This window comes from Nicotiana tabacum, chromosome 21, assembly GCF_000715075.1.
Source record: "Nicotiana tabacum cultivar K326 chromosome 21, ASM71507v2, whole genome shotgun sequence".
Taxonomy (NCBI): domain Eukaryota; kingdom Viridiplantae; phylum Streptophyta; class Magnoliopsida; order Solanales; family Solanaceae; genus Nicotiana; species Nicotiana tabacum.
Genome location: NC_134100.1, coordinates 19,235,744 through 19,255,327, shown reverse-complemented (window position 1 = coordinate 19,255,327; position 19,584 = coordinate 19,235,744). Strand labels below are relative to the sequence as shown.

At 33.2% G+C, this 19,584-nt stretch overlaps 1 protein-coding gene across 2 annotated transcripts; it reads right to left on the bottom strand.

Moving 5' to 3' along the window:
• Positions 1 to 1,564: 1,564 nt before the first annotated feature.
• LOC107826179 (uncharacterized) lies at positions 1,565 to 5,769 on the bottom strand. Of its 2 annotated transcripts, none has more exons than XM_016653133.2 (5): positions 5,329 to 5,769; positions 3,261 to 3,470; positions 2,460 to 2,819; positions 2,106 to 2,199; positions 1,565 to 1,846 (listed from the first exon to the last, which is right to left on the bottom strand). In XM_016653133.2, the coding sequence occupies exons 1-4, from the start codon at positions 5,674 to 5,676 to the stop codon at positions 2,134 to 2,136; spliced, it is 984 nt and encodes a 327-aa protein (XP_016508619.1). In that variant the 5' UTR covers positions 5,677 to 5,769; the 3' UTR covers positions 1,565 to 1,846; positions 2,106 to 2,133. The 2 variants fall into 2 exon arrangements, with proteins under 2 accessions (XP_016508619.1, XP_016508620.1); XM_016653134.2 differs by having other exon boundaries at positions 3,261 to 3,467; positions 5,329 to 5,767.
• Positions 5,770 to 19,584: the final 13,815 nt, after the last annotated feature.

The following is a 19,584-nucleotide window of genomic DNA, read 5'->3' as shown; positions in this document are numbered from 1 at the left end:
ACTAGAAATAAAACTATACAAATCAACCAACTCAATTTTGTCCTTTCCAGGGAAATAGACTCTTAAAAGCCTATTCTCTTTCTCATTTAAACCTTTCATGTCAAGCGACGAATAAGACTTCAAACCAGTAATAATATGGAATGCATCACGAGTAAACTTAATATCGCGGTCAAATACCTTGAAGGTCATCGAATCAGGTTCATTACTAACAATTTCAGAAAGCAATACACAGTGCATAAGTTTACCCGAGAACTTCACACTTTGTAATCTGAAGAAGTTGCCAAAAATACTTTCCCTCAATTTCTTCCATTGGCTATTCGACAGAAAACTTTTAATTGTTTCCTTATATTGAAAATCTCCTTTCCAATATACCAGAAAATTACGCCAATCGTCAAAATCAAAAAAATGATCGCCTTCCATTATAACACTAGAAAAGAAGGAAAAACAAACAAAGATTAGGACTTAACTTAAAATTTCAAGTTTAAAAGTTAAGCAAATACAATCCTTAACTTTAAATTTTAAGTGCAAACGTTAAAGAAATACAGTCCTTAACTTATACTTTCAACTTCCAAAGTTAAGGACACTTAGTCCTTAACTTCAAGTTTCATGTGCAAAAGTTAAGGACAATAAGTCCTTAACTTTAAATTGTAAATGCAAAGGTTAAGGAAATACAGTCCTTAACTTATACTTTCAACATCCAAAGTTAAGGACACTTAGTCCTTAACTTCAAGTTTCATGTGCAAAAGTTAAGGACAATCAGTCCTTAACTTTAAATTGTAAGTGCATAGGTTAAGGAAATACAGTCCTTAACATATACTTTCAACATCCAAAGTTAAGGACACTTTGTCCTTAACTTCAAGTTTCATGTGCAAAAGTTAAGGACAATCAGTCCTTAACTTTGAATTCCAACTACAAAATTTAATGTCGTTTCTTCTTTACATTTAATGAACACAGTTAACTGAAAATTCATAATCAGTAAGCTTATGAATTTCTACGACTATTTTTATGAAATATACCTACATAATCAAATATATTGAATCAACCACAAACACATTTCAAATTTCACACACTAAAAATTTATCAAAAACAGAATCACACAAAATATACTACACTGAATCAACATATAATGCTAATTTTTGAAATTTCACACATACTTCACACGACATTGAACCAACTTACAAATAAAGAAAAACGAAGATGACGGAGAAGATGAAGGACAGAAGATGACAGAGAAGATGAAGATGAAGATGACGGAAGATGACGGAGAAGATGAAGGAGCAGAAGTTTAACTGAGATTGCAGTTTGCATACGAGGAAGATGAAGAAGCGCAGAACTCTGAACGAATGAAATAAGGGTTTTCGTCGATTTTGGGATTATACAAGAAATAGAGAAAGGGTAATTGTGTCTTTTCCCCCTTAGTAGTGGCTATTTTTGATAAACATTTTAAATAGTGGATAAAAATTAAATACACCCTTATTTAGTGGCTACTACACGCCATTTTCACTAAGATTTCTTGCGTTATCAGCATATTTTTATCATGGAATATAAAAGCCACTATGTAATGTACCAACAAAAAAGAGAGAATTAAAAAGAAAACTAATGAATTTGTTATTACATACATACAAATAAACTATTACAACACTGGCTATACATGAGAACATATTCTTATATGCCCAATAAATGTACTAGAAGATATGAAGAAAAGAAAAAAAAGTAAGAAGATTGGCTGTGGAGGAAGTCTTCTCTGATGTAGTTGCTAACTTCAAAATTGTGTACTCAAATCAGAAAATTGTGAAATAGTACTGCAGGAGGCATTTCACTATATTGCTATTTGGCATTCCTAGACCTGCAAAATTAGAACAAGATGATATCAGAACAATTAAAGAGCAGCCCGGTGCACTAAGCTCCCGTTATGCGTGGGGTTCGGAAAGGACCGGACCACAATGGTCTATTGTACGCAGTCTTACCTTGCATTTCTGCAATAGGCTGTTTCCACGGTTTAAACCCGTGACCTCCTTGATCACGGGATGTCAGAAAAATTATGAAGACAAAAAAACTTTGAATTTTCATTACCATATCAATTTAACTAGTCAAACAAAACCAACCTTGAATAAAGAATTTGGTCTTCCTTTACTACTGAAAGCGGATACCAAAAAGGCATTGCAGATCATTTTCAAAGTTTGGTAGCTGCTGTACTGCCTGCAATGAAACAGTTCCACTTCAGATACAAGAAAATGGGGCAAATCATAGACCTAGAATTTGAAACTAAACACATTTTTAATTACTTAATTATATTACATCTCAACACCCCCAAGTTTACTTTTGGTGTGGCGATAAGATTTGAACTCGGGACCTCTTGTCTGTTCTCATACCATATTAAATTGTGTAAGCACGAAAATACGCTTTAATTACTTAATCATATTATGTATCAATACAGAGTATAGGGTCGAAGAAATTACAGGAACATGTGAAGAATCAAGAAAAGCTTCTGGGAATGACATCAAACAATCTTCTCTTCTTTGTGGTAACATTGTGGCAACACCAATACTGCTTCCTTGTTGTTGTTGAAAAAGGTTGTTTTGTAAACATGCTGGATTTGCAAAATTGGCCATTTGAGATGGAAACTCCTTTGCAACTAAGTTATCAGTGTTCAAATTAGAAGCAGCAAGTTTCATAGAAAGAAATTCCACTTGTTTTTGAAGAGATTGAACATAATTGATTATTTCATCTAACATCCCTGCCTTGCCAATCACTTTGTTGCAACCTGGTACTAAATCTTGTAAGCATTTCATCTTCTTGCTTATTTTCTCCCTTCTTGCCTGCAAAATTAAGCATAAAACTTAGATTACAGAGGCGGACCTAGGATTTGAAGGTCAGAGATGTACTTTTGGATTAAACTAAAATCTATTTTTTATACTACTACTAATATATCACTATTTTCTAAAGACATATACATATATATATAATTTTTGCCAAACTTTATGGGTGATGGTGACACCTCTCAGTATACCATAGGTTTGCCTCTGGATTAAAATAAAAGGCAGCCCACTGCACCAAGCAACCAGCATTCTCACAGGGTCCGAGGAAGGGTCACACCCCTAGAAAATGTGATATAGATAGCTTACCCTGATGTATGTATTAGAGGCTGATTCCACGACAAATATACCGATAAAATAAAATAAGATTTTTTTACGCTATCAGTGAAAATAAGTTAAATCTATTACTTATGAAAAAGATGACAATTTTGTGGTAACACTTACTCTCTCAGCTAAGCTGTGGCTATCAGTAGCTTGACCGCGTCGTGCTCTGACATGAATATAATCAAGTTTTTTAACCTCTGAAATCTTGGAATTCTCCTTTGAATTGTTCCCTGAATTCTCCTTTTCACTTTTCACTGTGATCTCTGATTTCACTTTCCCTGCTTCTCCTTCAAGTTTTCTGGCTTTACAATCATCTTCCTCATAAAACTGCTAAATGAAATAAACAAACAAACGAGACCTTAGCTTTACATCTCCATTCATAAATATTCATATTTAAGTGAATTGTGCTCAAGCACAAATAACATTAAAGGAAACCTTTCTATGACAATCTTATTTGTTCTGAATTTTTTTGGTTGTTATATTAAGGTACAATTATATAGAACATATATTATAACATAACATGAAAATTGATTCCATAAAAGCTTGATTTTTATTGAATGATTATTATACAGTGATATTATAGAGAGGTTTGACTGTATAACATGGAAATTCGGGTCACAAACTACAGAGGCAAAAATGCTAGGTGGTTCCATTTCATCAGCCCAAGTTTAAGCAGGCAGATTTACCAAATAACCGTACTGGCGGGAGATAACATGTACAGTGAAACCTCTGGCGATACTGTTATAGAGAGGTCTGACTGTACTTACTTAGTGGAATAATTAAGGGATTTTTTCCTATCTATATCATATATGAAACCTTATTACTAAAAATGTGCATATTTCCATTATTACCCGCCATGTTTATATTTTTCCTACAAAATTTATACCATTCATTAAATACCCAATATTAAGAGCTGATTCCTTCCAAATTAGGAGCCTACAAATCTAGGATAAAAATTTGAATAGCTTATTCCTTCCAAATTAGGCGCCTAAAAATTTGAGACTAAATATTTTTTCATATTCACATTAGATTTGTTTCCTCCTTTTTCTGCAGGCTTCTCTTTCCTCATTTTTCACGTATTTCTGTTTCTCTAAGTATATACCAGTCTTCCCTTTCTAAAGCTCAGGGTCTTTTTGATTTGGTTCTCCTCTTTTTTCTTTTAGGAATGGCCGAGCATATTTAAATATGCAAGGCTCTGTTTTCGTCAACTGTTCGAAGGGAGGAGCTCTTGTTCTTGACGGGAGTGAGCTGATGCGCTTGGGTCAACAAATTTTCTACAAAAAATCTAACAAATAAACTACAAATCAGTTTTAAGTATGTATAAAGCAATATTGTTTTAATGGTATCTACAAATTACTATATTTATACTACAATTAAACTGCAATCTATATTGGAAAAAAATGTTGACTACAAAATTTTCTCCTAATCTACAAATTTTCTACAAAAAATCTACAAAGAAACTACAAATCAGTTTACGTATGTATAAAGCAGTATTGTTTTGAAGGGTATCTACAAAATTACTACATTTATAGTACAATTACACTACAATCTATGTTGAAAAAAAATGTTGACTACAAAATTTTCTCTTTATCAACAAAATTTCTACAAATAAACTATAAATCAATTTTTCCAGGATTGATGAAGAACAAAACAGTAGAAGATGCAGAAGATGGGCCACCGGAGTTGCTCTTTATTCATGGTGGCCATACAAGTAAAATTTCTGACTTATCATGGAACCCATGTGAAGACTGAGTCGTCGCTAGTGTTGCTGAAGACAATATAGTACAAATCTGGCAGATGGCGGAAAACATCTACCACGATGAAGATGATATACTCAATGAGTCTCATCTCTGTATTTTTTGAGAAGAAGAAAGAAGGGAGAAGAGAAAGAAATGGGAGGGGGAAAAGGAATATGGTCAGATCTTAGGAATTAAGGGGAGAGACAAACGTGAGATATATGGATACCTTTAATTAAGGAGTAAAAACTGCTCATTAATTAGACCCTTAAGTATGGTATAGGATTGGTAATTTGGTATACGAGTTTGTAATTAAATCAAACCTTAAACATTAAGGGTAATAAGGTTTCATATATGGTATAGATAGGTAAAAATCCCAATAATTAAAGTGTGTGCAGACTAGCTCGGACACAACCGTTAGTTAAAAGCAATAAAAAGCATAATTTACAAACCTCTGTTTTTCTCTTCTTGGTTGAAGTTCTTGTAATTGATGAATTTGAAAGTGTAGATAAAGATTGACGAGCCAATTCCAGAGAATTATTGGTAAAATTAGAGCCTGCCCAATTTTTTTGCTCACTTCCAAACATGTTCAAGCTAGGTGAATTCCCGTCCATTTGTGGATCAATCTTGCTGGGAAAATTCTGAACTTGATTGCAGTCCATTTTATGTTCACTAATTAAACTGTTGAGTTGAGCAAGATTTTGATTTGGTAAAGAAGAAAGCTGCTGGTGACACTGGTACAGACGTTCAAAAATAGCTCTTTGCCTTTCAAGAATTCTCATTTCCTCGCAGCCTAACATGTTGGAAATGCTATTTTTGTCGATGTGAACTTTGTATGAGTAGAAATCTTAGCTTGTGGTCCTCAGCTCGTCTGGTTTATGAACGTTGAAAAGATGGAGAGGAGATTTATATAGATCAAGATAAAGGTAGAAGCGGATCCAGAATTGATACTTGAGGGGTCAATCTTTAAGGTTCATTATCACAAGGGTAATATATTTTTATAATTATGGGTTTAAAATTTACTTTATTTCTTTTATTTTATATAATAGTGTTTGACTGAGCAAAGAGTTTAAACAATAAAGACTTTTGGCACATATAAGTGCCCTTAGATTGTGTGGTATTAAATAGCCGCGATATTTGGATGGTCATAACGACATATTACTAACAGCTTGTTTGGATGGTTGTTACGTATCGTTTCATAATACGTCGTATCGTATTATATTGTCTGTATCGTTTGATGAATACAATGTTTGGATAGATTATATTGTTTGCCGTCGTTTTATGATATCACGCACCAGCAATATGAAGAATAGACTTGCAATATTATAAAGAAAAGTTGTGATAGGGAGTAAAATTATTATATAAAAACGTAGTGAAAATAAAAAATAAAATTATTTAATAATAAGATAAGATAAGGTAACGACACATTTCACACCAAATCGGTAGTTACATAAAGTGACACATTTCATCGTTACGTTACGACGGATTTAATAGCACGATACAATAAAATTTAAATAACAATCAAAACAAATATCGTATTTAATGTAACAATACGATACAATACATTAGGTAACAACCATCCAAACAAGCTGTAAAGCTAAAGTGGGAAGTTTAAAGTTAAAAATTCTTAAATATAATAAGGTACTTTCCTTTTTTAACAAATTAAAAATAAAAAATTGTCATAGAAAACTGTTTTTTCAAATAAATCGCCGGCATTCTTCCCTCCAAGAGTTTCCCACCTTGCTCTTGGGGAGACTCGAATTCACAATCTCTTGGTTGAAAGTGGAGGTTGCTTACCATCAGAGCAACCCCTCTTGTCTAATATATATAGTAATATTTATTAATATTTGAATAATTTTTTCATCCGCCTTTGGATAAAGGGACTGCGACAGAGAGAGAAGGGAAGTGGGGGCTGCGGGCAGGGGGGTGGCCATCAAATCGAAGTAAATCAAGAATGTGCTGATAAGGAAAAAGAATGGTGGGGCTGAACGAGTGGACATCCAACTCCTCCCTTATACCAAAAGCCATTATATATTAATTATAAGAAAAAAATTCAGATACATTTATCTATAATTTCAGTAGACGATGGAGTAGTTAGTTAGTATGTCTATCTCCATGTCTTCAATATATTTGAAGAGAATTTTATCATACAAATCATTTTTGCATGAAATCACATTATGCATAATATTTTAAAGAAATCTATGTCACTTATTATAACGTGATTATAAGAAATCGGAATGAATCATTCGATGTTACGTTCCTTCTTTTTTCCATTCACTAATTTTCAGTGAACAACATGATCTTGACTTATTATTTGTCAGCTCTCTTTCTAACGAGGAAATGCCTTTGAATGGTCAGATCGTCGACATCCACCATATATAGGCTCGACAAGTTATATCCTCCTCCTATATCAAAAGACAGTAGATTCAAAAACTAGGAGGATATAACTTGTTCTCTTCGGAGACAATAGATTCTTTCTTAAACATCCAAAGAAACTCGCGGTCGCTACCCTTTTGGTCTGCATTGAATAACCTGCTCACTGTGCACAGTGGCGAATTCACATTGTTCCTTGTGGGTGTTCAAGCACCCATTATTTTTTACCAGATTTAGTAAATTTATTTAGGCAATTATAAAAATATTTAGATAAATATTAAGCAAGCACCCACAATTAAACTTCTTTTCCTCTTCTTTTAGAATTTTTATCGGCAAGCACCCATGACTTTAAAATTCTGGATCCGCCACTGACTGTGCAATAGCTATACAGGATATGTAAACTGCACAGGGAAACGTCCTCTGACTAAGGAGGTTGCTGGTGAAAGAAATCGATCCCAGATCTCCCGTTTGAAAAACGAATGCAGCCAACCCTTGCGGACAAATGGGATTTAATTTCTGATATTATCCAAACTTTTTCATTCGCATAATTTACAAATTGGACTACCTCTGTTCTGTCTCTGCATGGATAACAAGAATGAAACAGGTATGCTTGGCATCCGTATAGCAGGTTGTCAGCATCAGAAAGTAAACAAAAATTGAAAAGACTCTAAATTTCACATGCAGTGTTGTGTTTATGTGTGAGAGAGACAGAGATTTTTCGGAGATTAAAAATAACTACTATTCCCTCAAAGTGTAGCTTTTATACATTAATAATGTCAAAAAACAAAATTACACTATAGGTCTTTTAAAAATTAACTGAAATTGCCCATAATATGTTGATCTACTATTTACCTAAAGAATAAGACAAACAACTTGGTTACGACAAGTTAAATTACATTGATTGTTGTAAAAACTACACTGTCAATCAGATAATTATATGTTGATGAAATTTACATATTGTATACATAAGAAATCGGGAAATATTGGAGCAATGATAAAGTTGTATCCGTGTGAGTTATAGGTCACGGGTTCAAACCGTGGAAGCAGCCATTAATACTTGCATTAGGGTACGCTCAGAGGCGGATGTAGCTCACAAGCTACGGGTTCAACTAAACCCATAACTTTAATATGCGGCTTAAATATATATGTAAAGGAATCATCAAAATCTCAATAAATATTACATTTTAAACCCATAATTTTTATTGTGCAATAGGTTCAATGCTAAGAACATAAAGATGGACCCATCAAATTAAAATACTAAATCCGTCTCTGGATACGTTGTCTACATTATACATTTTGGGATGCAACACTTCCCCAGATTCTGATTCACGGAATACTTTGTCCACCGTGATGTCCTTTACACATAAGACTTTAAGTGCACAAGAACTAACTTGCATAAAGGGGAGCTCGGTGCACTAAGCTCCCGCTATGCGTAGGGTTCGGGGAAGGACCGAACCACAAGGGTCTTTTATACGCAGTCTTATCCTGCATTTCTGCAATAGGTTGTTTCCACGGCTTGAACATGTGACCTCCTGACCACATGACAACAATTTTATCAATTACGTCAAGACTCCCCTTGTGGAATAATAGATTGATAGATGCTACAAATATTATCAAAAAGAGAGAAGAATTGAGGTTTGAGATAAGGAGGGATAAGCCAAAAACTGAAACTTCCTTATCAATATCACTGGAAATTGATGATAAATTTTGTTACCTTCTCTGTAAGTTTCCTATAACAGACTTAAAAAGACAAATTAAATGGCAGCTACAGACAAGCTTAGCCAAGAGTCGTTTCCCGTTTGTTGACTCAGACAACTCATAAGTCATAACAAACACTACTTCAGTAAATATCTCAAACAGACAACAGCCGTGAGACTAGATAGCAAAAATAAGAAAAGAAAAAAAAATTCAAATGAAAAATTACTAGTAGTAAGTTTCAGTATTAAAAAGCTCAACCAGAATGATTTAAGTATAAGAATAGCATAGATTATGGTCCATTCTTGATTGAAATTTGGGTTATGAAAAAGGTAAAGTAGCTGAGATTTGAGAACATCTTCCCCCCCCTAATCAAGAGTACTCCTTAATTAATGTCATTATTAATTAGTACTTGTTATGATAAAAATCAAAATATGGTGGATGTCTACTCTTTCTCCATGATCTTTCTCTCAAATGGTTAATGACATATTCAATGACATATTTTCTATGTTCAATGACATATTCCATGACATATTTTCTTCACTTTTCATGCCTATATAAAGGTCTTGTAATAGATAGGAAAATACACACAATTTGAAGAAGAAAATCTCTTCCTTCTCTCTATCTCAATTTCCTGTTCATGTTTTACTAAATTGCTTTTATTTCCTTGTTCCATATTGCTACTTTGAGTTATATTTCATAACACGTTATCAGCACGAGTCTCTCTAACTAATTGTATATATATATCTACAAAAAAATTTCTACATCCGGAAAGATTACAATTAGAAGCCATACATATCATCACATGGTTAAATGTAAAGAGAAACTACATATGGTAAGTAATGAAATGTAAGAAGGTATGATTATCTTATACTTGTCATTCCTTTAAAATCTCATATGCACACAACTTCGTACTACACTTGTATTGCATAAGCACATATTAATATTACATCTTTTATATCACATGAATGGAATAAAATTTTCGAAGTTCTATATGTGAAAATCATAGTAGCAGTTAATTGTTGATATGATGCATGTCATGGTAACCAAGGATATTTTATATAAATTGTCCTATGCATATTTATGTGTTAACTATCTTCAATTTGTCCTGCCGCTTTAAACATTTTCTTTTACTTGGATGAATATTTTTTTCCTTTTGGATTTTTACACTTGCATATAGTACCAAAAAAAAAGGAATAAAAAATAAAAATTGGTCATACTGATTAAAAGCATAAATCATCTTGAAGAAAATAAGAAATATTTTACATCTTTATCTAGGTTGATTAATTAGTACTTCTATGATATTTGGAAAACAAACCAGCTATTTGAAAGTATACTTCATAATTTATGGTCGTATCATTTGAAAGCAAACAATGATTAGTATGATTACTAAAAGAGGTATTTTTGAGTATCCATGACCTACTTGATGCTTGCTACTGACTTACTATTTTTAAGTATTTTATATGAATGATGCACAAGCTACAACTGGTAAGTTGTTACCTATAATGTCACTTTTCAGGTAATATAAATGCTGAATTTATGTATTAGTACTATATATGTGTTGTTACCTATATGATGTACTTTTGATAAATTTATTCACTAATTGCTTGGTTGAATTGAATGAAGGAAAGTCATGGCGTTAAATCAAATCCAATAGGTAGAATATACCCCGAAAACAACAATATTTTTGAGAGAAACTCAATAAATATTATGACAATGATTTTATGATCCTTTTAAACTCTAATAGAATTTAGAAGAAATATTCTGACTACAAACGATTGTATTTCATATAAATGCTACAAATAATTAATAAAGCTTTACGCTGATTTGAGATTTGTACACTTATTTAAGAAAGCAAATTTGATTTGCTAAGTTGCAAATTAGTTGTGTATAACTTTCTTGGCATCTGATTGAAATTAAGGCTTGAGAATTAATCTCAATATTATTTAGCCTATTATGCCATTGATTGAGGGTAAGACACCGGAATCAAGTCATGATGCTCCATAATGATAAGAATTGGGTTTGAGTCCCAATTTATTATGGCCTAACATGTCTTTATATTGGTAAGACATTAGGTTTGAGTCCCAATGTACCATATTGATGATATAATGATGACTAAAGAAAAATAATATATTTTTCATGAAAAGGCATGAAAATTGTCCCACTTGATTTGCTCCATTCTTGAAGTGAATGTGATAGCAGTGCATAATAAGTTTCAATGAAGACAAGTGATTGAACAATAAACGTGGACGTTCCAAATATCAAAATAATAATAATAATCACTATGATTATAAAAGGAGAACAATAAAAGTTCTCAAAATAGTCCTTCAAAATGTGAAGACAATGCTTACCATCAAATTGGTATAATAAAGCACATCGCTGATTATGATCCATTCCTTGAAGAGAATGTGACTTGTGATAAGCATTGAGAATGCAAACCCATTCCTAAAGTTGAATGTGGCAATATATGATAAAAGCAATGGATAAAGACATGCAATTCATGATTATATGAATAACACACAACTCACCTCTAAGGGAGGTTTGAGTAAAATAAAAAGAATAAATATTATTGTGTGGTTACATGAATATGTCATTGGTCGCGTACATGTGATACGCTAAATATTATTTTATCATGCCTTATAAAAGTTATTAAAGACAAAATTAAAGCAAGAAATAATTTTGCTTTTGATGATTTTGACCATGATAATTTATTATGATATAATTTTATTCGTGAAGGAGACATTTACCATATGAATGGTATGATAAAAGATCTTGTAGTACAAAAGTTGTTAAGAACTCTGGAAAAACTAATTTGTTACTACCCGGATGAATAAACTTATTCATGACATTGATATTATAAAGTCTAAAAAAAAATTGAGTTTCAAATATATAAGTCAAAGTGATCGGCATATTGAGACTATAAATGAAAGGAAGATTGAATATCTTCATATTTCTATAATCATACCGGGTAAATATGAAAGGTTACCCGATCTTCTTTCTATTTGTACTACACAAATATAAGCATGATGCTGGAATCATATGCCACAAGTAAACTAGAGGTTTACTAAAACAAATATTAATTGGCATGACCGGTTGACCATCTCGGTTCAATTATGATGCGAAAAATTAATTAAGAATTACATTGACATATATTGAAGAATAGAATATTCTTCAAGAATTCTCTTGTGTTGTTTATTCTCATGATATACTAGTTAAAGGTTGGGATTAAATCCCTTGATTTCTGGAAGGAATAAAAGGTGATATATTTATGGGCCCAGTCACCTGCCATGTGGACCGTTTACTATTATATGATTTTAATAGATGCATATATTTTATGGTCACATGTGCATTTGTTATCAACTTGCAGTTTGGTTTTTGCAAGATTGCTTGCTCAAATTATTAGAGCACAATTCCAGAATATAAATTATGATGATTTATCTTGATAATACTAGTTTAAATCCAAGTTGATTTAGCAGAAATTGTATGCCTCCAATTATAGCTAAATCATTGGTTATGAGAACAAAACTCCAAAAAAATGAAATTTGGTATGAGATTTATTATTTAATATACAACAACACTTGTACGCATCTAGCCAAGTTATAAAAAAATTTCCCTATCACAATCGGTTCAGGGTCAGGAACCAAATAATTTCTATATAGAAATATGGATGTGCTATATGAATTAATTATGCCACCAAAATGCACAAAGATGAGTTCCCAAAGATGGTTGGGAAATGTGTTGGTGATTCCAACATTAGGGGGAGAAAATGGGCAGCTGAGAAAGTGATACGTGAAATGAATTATTATGAATACATATAGATCCTCACACAAGAAAATATAAACTTGAAGTTCAAGTGATAATTCATTTACAAATTATTGCCAGACGCATTTGCTGACCCAAAGCTAAATGTCATATTTCAGCTGTTAATGCTCCAAATAGAATAAAGTCCATGAGGGACAGAGTCTATGGCACACATGAAGTGTAACAGACCAATAGGTTCCAAAGATAAAACTCCTTGAAGAAGGAGAGGGGCAAATATTCAAAATGGTTATAATAAGGAGGCAAGTGCCCTAGAAGAGCACCACGACATAACACTTCATAAGACCTCATGGGAGAGGCTCAGGTACCTGAAAATAATGAAATAAAGAGATCTCAATAAGTTATGTCTTTATTGGGTAATAATGGAACCGACATAAAATGATTGTCGACAATATTGTTAATATAATGTAGCGCTCAATATGATTAATATTGACGAGGATCTTGAGATCAAATCTATCATGAAATTTGGACGGATAAAAGATTGGCCAAATAAAAAATACGCAATGAAATTGACTTCACTTGAAAAATGTGAAGTCGGACGGATAGTCCAACACCTGAAAGTATAAAGTCAATTGAGGTATAAATGTGTTCTTGTGCGAAAGGTTCAAGTCGATAGACATACAGACGACTTGTGGCACAAGAAATTAGTAAATATCCTCACATTGATTATATGGAGACATGTTCTCTTATAGTGGATATAGTCACTTCAGGTTTTAATCTGGCAATATATGAAAAACTTGATATGCGTATAGTGGATATCATTGAAAGATTTAAATTGTCTTGGAGCATATTAAGGTTTCCAAGAAATTTATTAAATAAAGCTTCAAAAATCCTTATACGGATTGAAACAATCAGGGCGCATGTGGTATAATCGCCCGAGAGAGTACTTGTTGAAAGAAGGGTATAAGAATAATTCAATTTGTACTTGTGTCCTTATAAAAGGATATGGATTTGAATTTGTTATAATCGCCATGTATGTTGATGATTCAAATATCATTAGAACTCCCGGAGAGCTTCCTAAAGCAGTAGACTATTTAAAGAAAGAATTTGAAATGAAAGATCTTGGAAAGACAAAATTTTGTCTTGGTCTACAAATTGAATATATGAAAGATAGAATTTTTGTCCTTCAATCAGCATACACTAAAAAGATTTTAAAGAGCTTCTATGTGGATAAAGCACATCCATTAAGTACCCCGATGGTTGCGAGATTACTCGATATAAATAAAGATCCACTCCGACCTCATGAAAATAATGAAGAGCTTCTTGGTCCTAAACTACCATATCTTAATGCAATTGGTGCGCTAATATATCTTGCTAACACTACAAGGCATGCCATAACTTTTTCAGTTAATGTCTTAACAAGATATAGCTCTGCTCAAGGAGAAATTGGAATAAAATCAAGCACATATTGCGTTATCTAAGGGGGATTACCGATGTGGGCTTATTTTATGGCAATGATTGCAATACCGATCTTGTTGGTTATGTCGATGTGGAGTATTTATCTGACACACACAAGGCTTGATCTCAAACATGTTATGTGTTTACATGTGTGGCACTGTCATATCTTGGCGATCGACTAAGCAATCAATCGTGGCTACTTCTTCTAATCATGCTGAGATAATTGCTATTCATGAAGCAAGTCGAGAATGTGTATGGTTGAGGTCTACTATACATCTTATTCGAGACAAATGTGGTTTGAAGTGTGATTGAAGCAGAGGTTCGATCAAATCTTTCAAAAAATGCTTCCCACGGAGTATTTGAACGGGCAAAAATCGCTCGTATCCGCTCACTTTATCTTTGCACGAAAACTCTTCGAGTTTCCGCACAAAGAGGGGCAGCTGTGAGCACGTGATTTTTGCCTTACGAAAACTACTCCAAAATAAATCAAAAAAAATAAAATAAATTTCTTTTACTGTGTAATTTTTGAATTTGCGTGGTGTTAAATACTTGTGTTATGTCCGTAAGTGTTTACTTTGTCATAATAAAATGAAAAAATAAAATAAAATACATATTGCATGCATATAGGATTTAATTATGCATTTAAAAGATAATTTAAATAAAATCACAAAAAATATGCAATAGTTCTATTTTAAATATTCCACTGTGTGATTGATGTCTTGTCTATGTGTTAAATAATTGTTATAGAGTAATTAATATATTTTTGAAGTTAAAATTGTTTTATAATTAAAATTAGAAATTTAAATTAGAAAAAATGAAAAAAAAATGTATATATATACAAAATCGGACCTGGATTAAAATCCAGGCCCAAATGAATTAATTCCCCCCCACAGCCCAATCCAGATGACCATGTCCGGTCCAATTCAGCTACGCCAAACGACGTCGTTTGGTGATCATTCATCAAGGGCCGTTAGATTAGATCAATTTAACGGCTGAGATACACTACCCTTACCCGTAACCCGTAACCCGACCCTTTGACCCAATCCAGGCCGACCCTGAACTTAGACCAAACGACGACATTTGGTTAAGTGGATTGATCTCAACCGTGCATGTTAATTGATCCAACGGATGAGATCAATCCACCCCACCCCTATATAAAGATCCAGACCCCTACCCCGGCCCCCCTAACTAAACCCCCCTCTCTACTGTTCATCATCACCTTCCTCAGACCCCCCTAACCCTAGCCGCCCTAGGATCCCACCGCCTGAAACCCGGCGGCATCAACGCCGCCGGTCACCAAAATAACACCCTAGAATCCCCTGAACATCCTCTACACAGATCCAACCTTAGTTTCCTTCGAATCAGACCCCAACTCTTCGAATATTAAATCGAAGGTGGGTCTGAAAACTCCAACCTTTCCAATGGCTTCCAAAATAACACCATAGTACCCCCTAGCATGCCTTGTTATGGATCTGAAGTTTGTTTGGCTCGAATCAGTTCCGAGCTTCTCGAATCTTCTTTTGAAGATTCGGACCAAACAAGAACAAACTCAGATCCGTTTTAAGCTGACACCAAATGACCCCTAGGCTACCCTCACCCTTGTATCATATTTGGTTCTCCTCGAATCGGACCAGAAATGGTTAAGTCCCAAATCGAACTTTCAAGAACCCTAAAAATACCAAACTTTTGGATTCTGTTCAGATTGAATAAAGATTGAGGTTTAATCGACCTTAGTCGAAGTATTTTCAGTGGAAAATACTTCGACTAAGGTCTGTTTGATTTCAAACAAAATCCGAAGCCGAGTTGAGTTCGAGTCTGATTAAAATTCAGAGGTACTTTTCTATTTCTGTTTGTATATTCTGTATGTATTTTTGTTTGTTTTAATAACTCGTTGATTTTTCATATTTTTGTTTTGATTAAATTCTGTCATCTTTGTCTCATGCCCGTCTATATGATCAAAATATGAAACTATTTTTGTTGGTTGTGATTATTCACAATGTAAGTAATCGACTCGACTAAGTTCGTCGATTAGTTATATTATGAATTCTCATTTATGATAATGCTAATTGAAACAGTCTGTTTTTATTGTTTTAGAATAATTATGGACAAATGTTATAAGTAATCAACTGATTAATACTCGTCAATTAAATCATGTTTGTTTGCGAATCAGTGAATTCAAATGTGTGTCGTATATATCATTTTCTGAACATGGCATTGTCAGTATACTAACAATGCCCCTGTGTTTGTTTAACTTTAGTCCAATGTTGAAATTCAGTTTGATTGCTATGTTAAATTCAGTATAATTGATTGTGATGTTAAGTTTGAATTCAAGTTTACAAGTGTTAGTTAAATACAATTGTACTAGGAATTTTATCCTAGGACTGGTTATAACTGTTAAAGCAGACTTTAAAATCTGTTTTGCAACATATTCTGATTTTAGTTTAAAGGCTGTAATTACAGAAGGATTTCAGGTTTATTTTGAAATGAAACAGTAGGGTAATGTGATAGTGTGATTTCAATGGAATGTTGGTTGGCTATAATTTAAGATACTAATGAGAAACAAGGGATAATGGGGCTGCTGATAAGAGCACTTAGTTTTAAATTATTCAAAAGCAGTTTTAATGGAAACTTTCTGATTTAAAAAAAAAAAGAAAGGGGTCCAAGAAGCACTTAAAAAGTATAGGACCAGCCCTGTATAAATACAGGAGCTGGACAGACTGAAAGGAGTCAGTTAGACAGAGAGAGAGAGCTTACAGACTGGAGAACAAATTTTGAAAGAGAGTTTAAGAAAAAATACACCTAGAGTGAGATAAAAGAGTAAATCAGCAGAAAAATCAGATTCCGAGAAGAAGAAACAGAAAAAAAAACCCAAAAGAGAGTATTCGCACACACGCACACAGTGAATCTGAAACGGATGTAGAAAAAGGAAAGAAAAACCCGAAACATATTTTTTCTGGAATCTGTCCGTGTTTATTTATTAATACTGTGTGGTTTAAATCTGAATTTTTTTATCTCCGTTACTATTGGTCTGGTTTCACGGGACTCGTTGATTGTGCTCAAAATCAGCTGCGTTATTTGGCATTTTCTGCCTGTTTTTGTTACTGCTGTAACTTACTTCTTCTACCTTCATTTCCAGGTACATATCCTTTTAAATTCTATGTTGGAAAGAGATTCAGTATGACAGATAAATGAAGCTTGAATTGTAATAATATCTTTATTCATTTGAGCTCTTTAATTAAAAATTCAGTTTTGTTTCTGGATCAAATAAGTGGTATATGTTGATAGGAAGACTGTAAGTTAAATGTCATTTCTTGAAATTTGTATAAGTGTTGTAATAGGGTTAATTTTGAAATTTTCATTAATAGAAGGTATAATTAAGATTGTCAAGATAGGAAACATGGCATAAAGTGGGCCATTATTTAAATTTTATGGTGTTGTTAGCTAAGTAAAGAGTAATGTAGAAATATCAAGAAAACTACATTACTAACTCTTGTTGTTAAATAAGGTGAAGATGGTACTGATGGTATATTTTATAAGATAATAGATGTATAAACGTTGGTGAAAGGTGATATGATATAGCTTGTTACGATGTTAAAACGTTATGAATGTTTACGACATACAGCTAGGCTGCATGTAAGGTAATTTTATTGAATTGGCTTGTATAATAATTCCTTTCCTATAAACTCGAATGCCTATCTACCTTCATAAAATAAATTAACCAAATAATTAGGCCTATTAGATTAAAAGCAAGTATATGAGAATGAAAAGAGATGTACAAGCATAAATTGCCACACTTTATATCAATGGTAATTAGAAATAGAATTTGCATTAAGTAAATAATGAAAATTCTTGGAAAATATTTCCTTCCTTTATGAATCATTCATTTTCAGTTTCATATGCAATTTATTCTTTGGCATATATATATATATGTCATATTTGTTTAAAAAATAGTATTAATCATATTTTTATTCTGTTCTTTGAATTTGAATAGTTGGAATGAATATAATTTATATTCGAAAATTATAATCGACGAGCAACCTTTAATAGATTGCGAATTCTTTTCAAAGAATTTATAGGCCTCTAAAATGGGAGTTTCTCATGATTTTCACATAAAAAAATATATGAATATAATAAACAATTTGTGGAAAATCCCTAAACCATTACAAATATTTTGCGCAATTAGGGATGCGTTCGCGTACCCTGATTATATTTTTAAAAAACAAATTCGGATTATGCGTACGCGCAATTTCGAGCGAATATTTAATAAAAGGATTTTTTCAAAGGCGTTAAATCAATTTCATAAAAAACCCAAGATGTGCGGTTCACTATTTAAGAAAAACAAATTTTTCTTGATTCGACACAAATTTCGAAAAAATGATTGTTTAATAAATACATTATCAAAAGTTATCGTGTACACGTACGCGTGACACAATTCCGCATTTTTAAATTTATAACACGAATATACGTACGCGTAATTCGATTCAAAGAAGGGTCCTTAATCACAATAAGTATAAGCGGTAGTAAAATTACGTAATAAAAATATATTTAATAAAAATTGAGATAATTAAGCCAATAATAAAAACAGTTAAGCAACCGTGCTAGAACCACGGAATTCGAAAATACCTAACACCTTCTTCCGGATTAACAGAATTCCTTACTCAGGATTTCTGGTTCGCAGAATAATAAACAGAGTCATATTCTCCTCGATTCAAGGGTTAAAATTGGTGACTTGGGACGCCTTAAAAATTCCCAGGTGGCGACTCTTAAATAATTAAATAAATCCCGTTTCGACTATCCTTTAATTGGAGAAAACTCCCTCACGCGCCCCGCGGGCGCGGTAAAAAGGAGGTGCGACAGCTCTGGCGACTCTGCTGGGGACTAACAGTGAACTGTAACCCATAACCATTGGTTCAGGGTTTAAAGAATTCGAGCTTAAAATATCTGTGTTAATTGGCTTTATTTACTATGAGATTTTCAACTGCTTATATGCTAATATGCTAAATGTTGTTTTTTACCGCTTTAATATTATTTGAATTGTGAATATATACAACTGCTACGAAACCCCCTTCTTTCTGAGTCTTCTGAATTTATGGTGTACACGTGCGCGTGACCCACCTTTCTGTTAAAGTCATACCAAATAAGACGGAGTTGGGACAAGTAACTAGGCCGGGCAGACTTTTGTGCTCCCGGTACGTTGCCCCCGCTTCGGCTCAAACTGTCCGTTTGGGTAAGCCAGGTTTAGAGCAATCAACCTCAGGTTTTACACTTAGAATAACTCAGCCATGTACCGGATCCCTAGTAGGAACGTCTATTTGCATCATACACATTTGGCTTTGGAGATTCAACACAGGGGTTGGGTCTGTCTAGGACAGGTGAACCCGAAACAAAAAGACCATCCTGATGCATCCTACTTGCTACTTGTG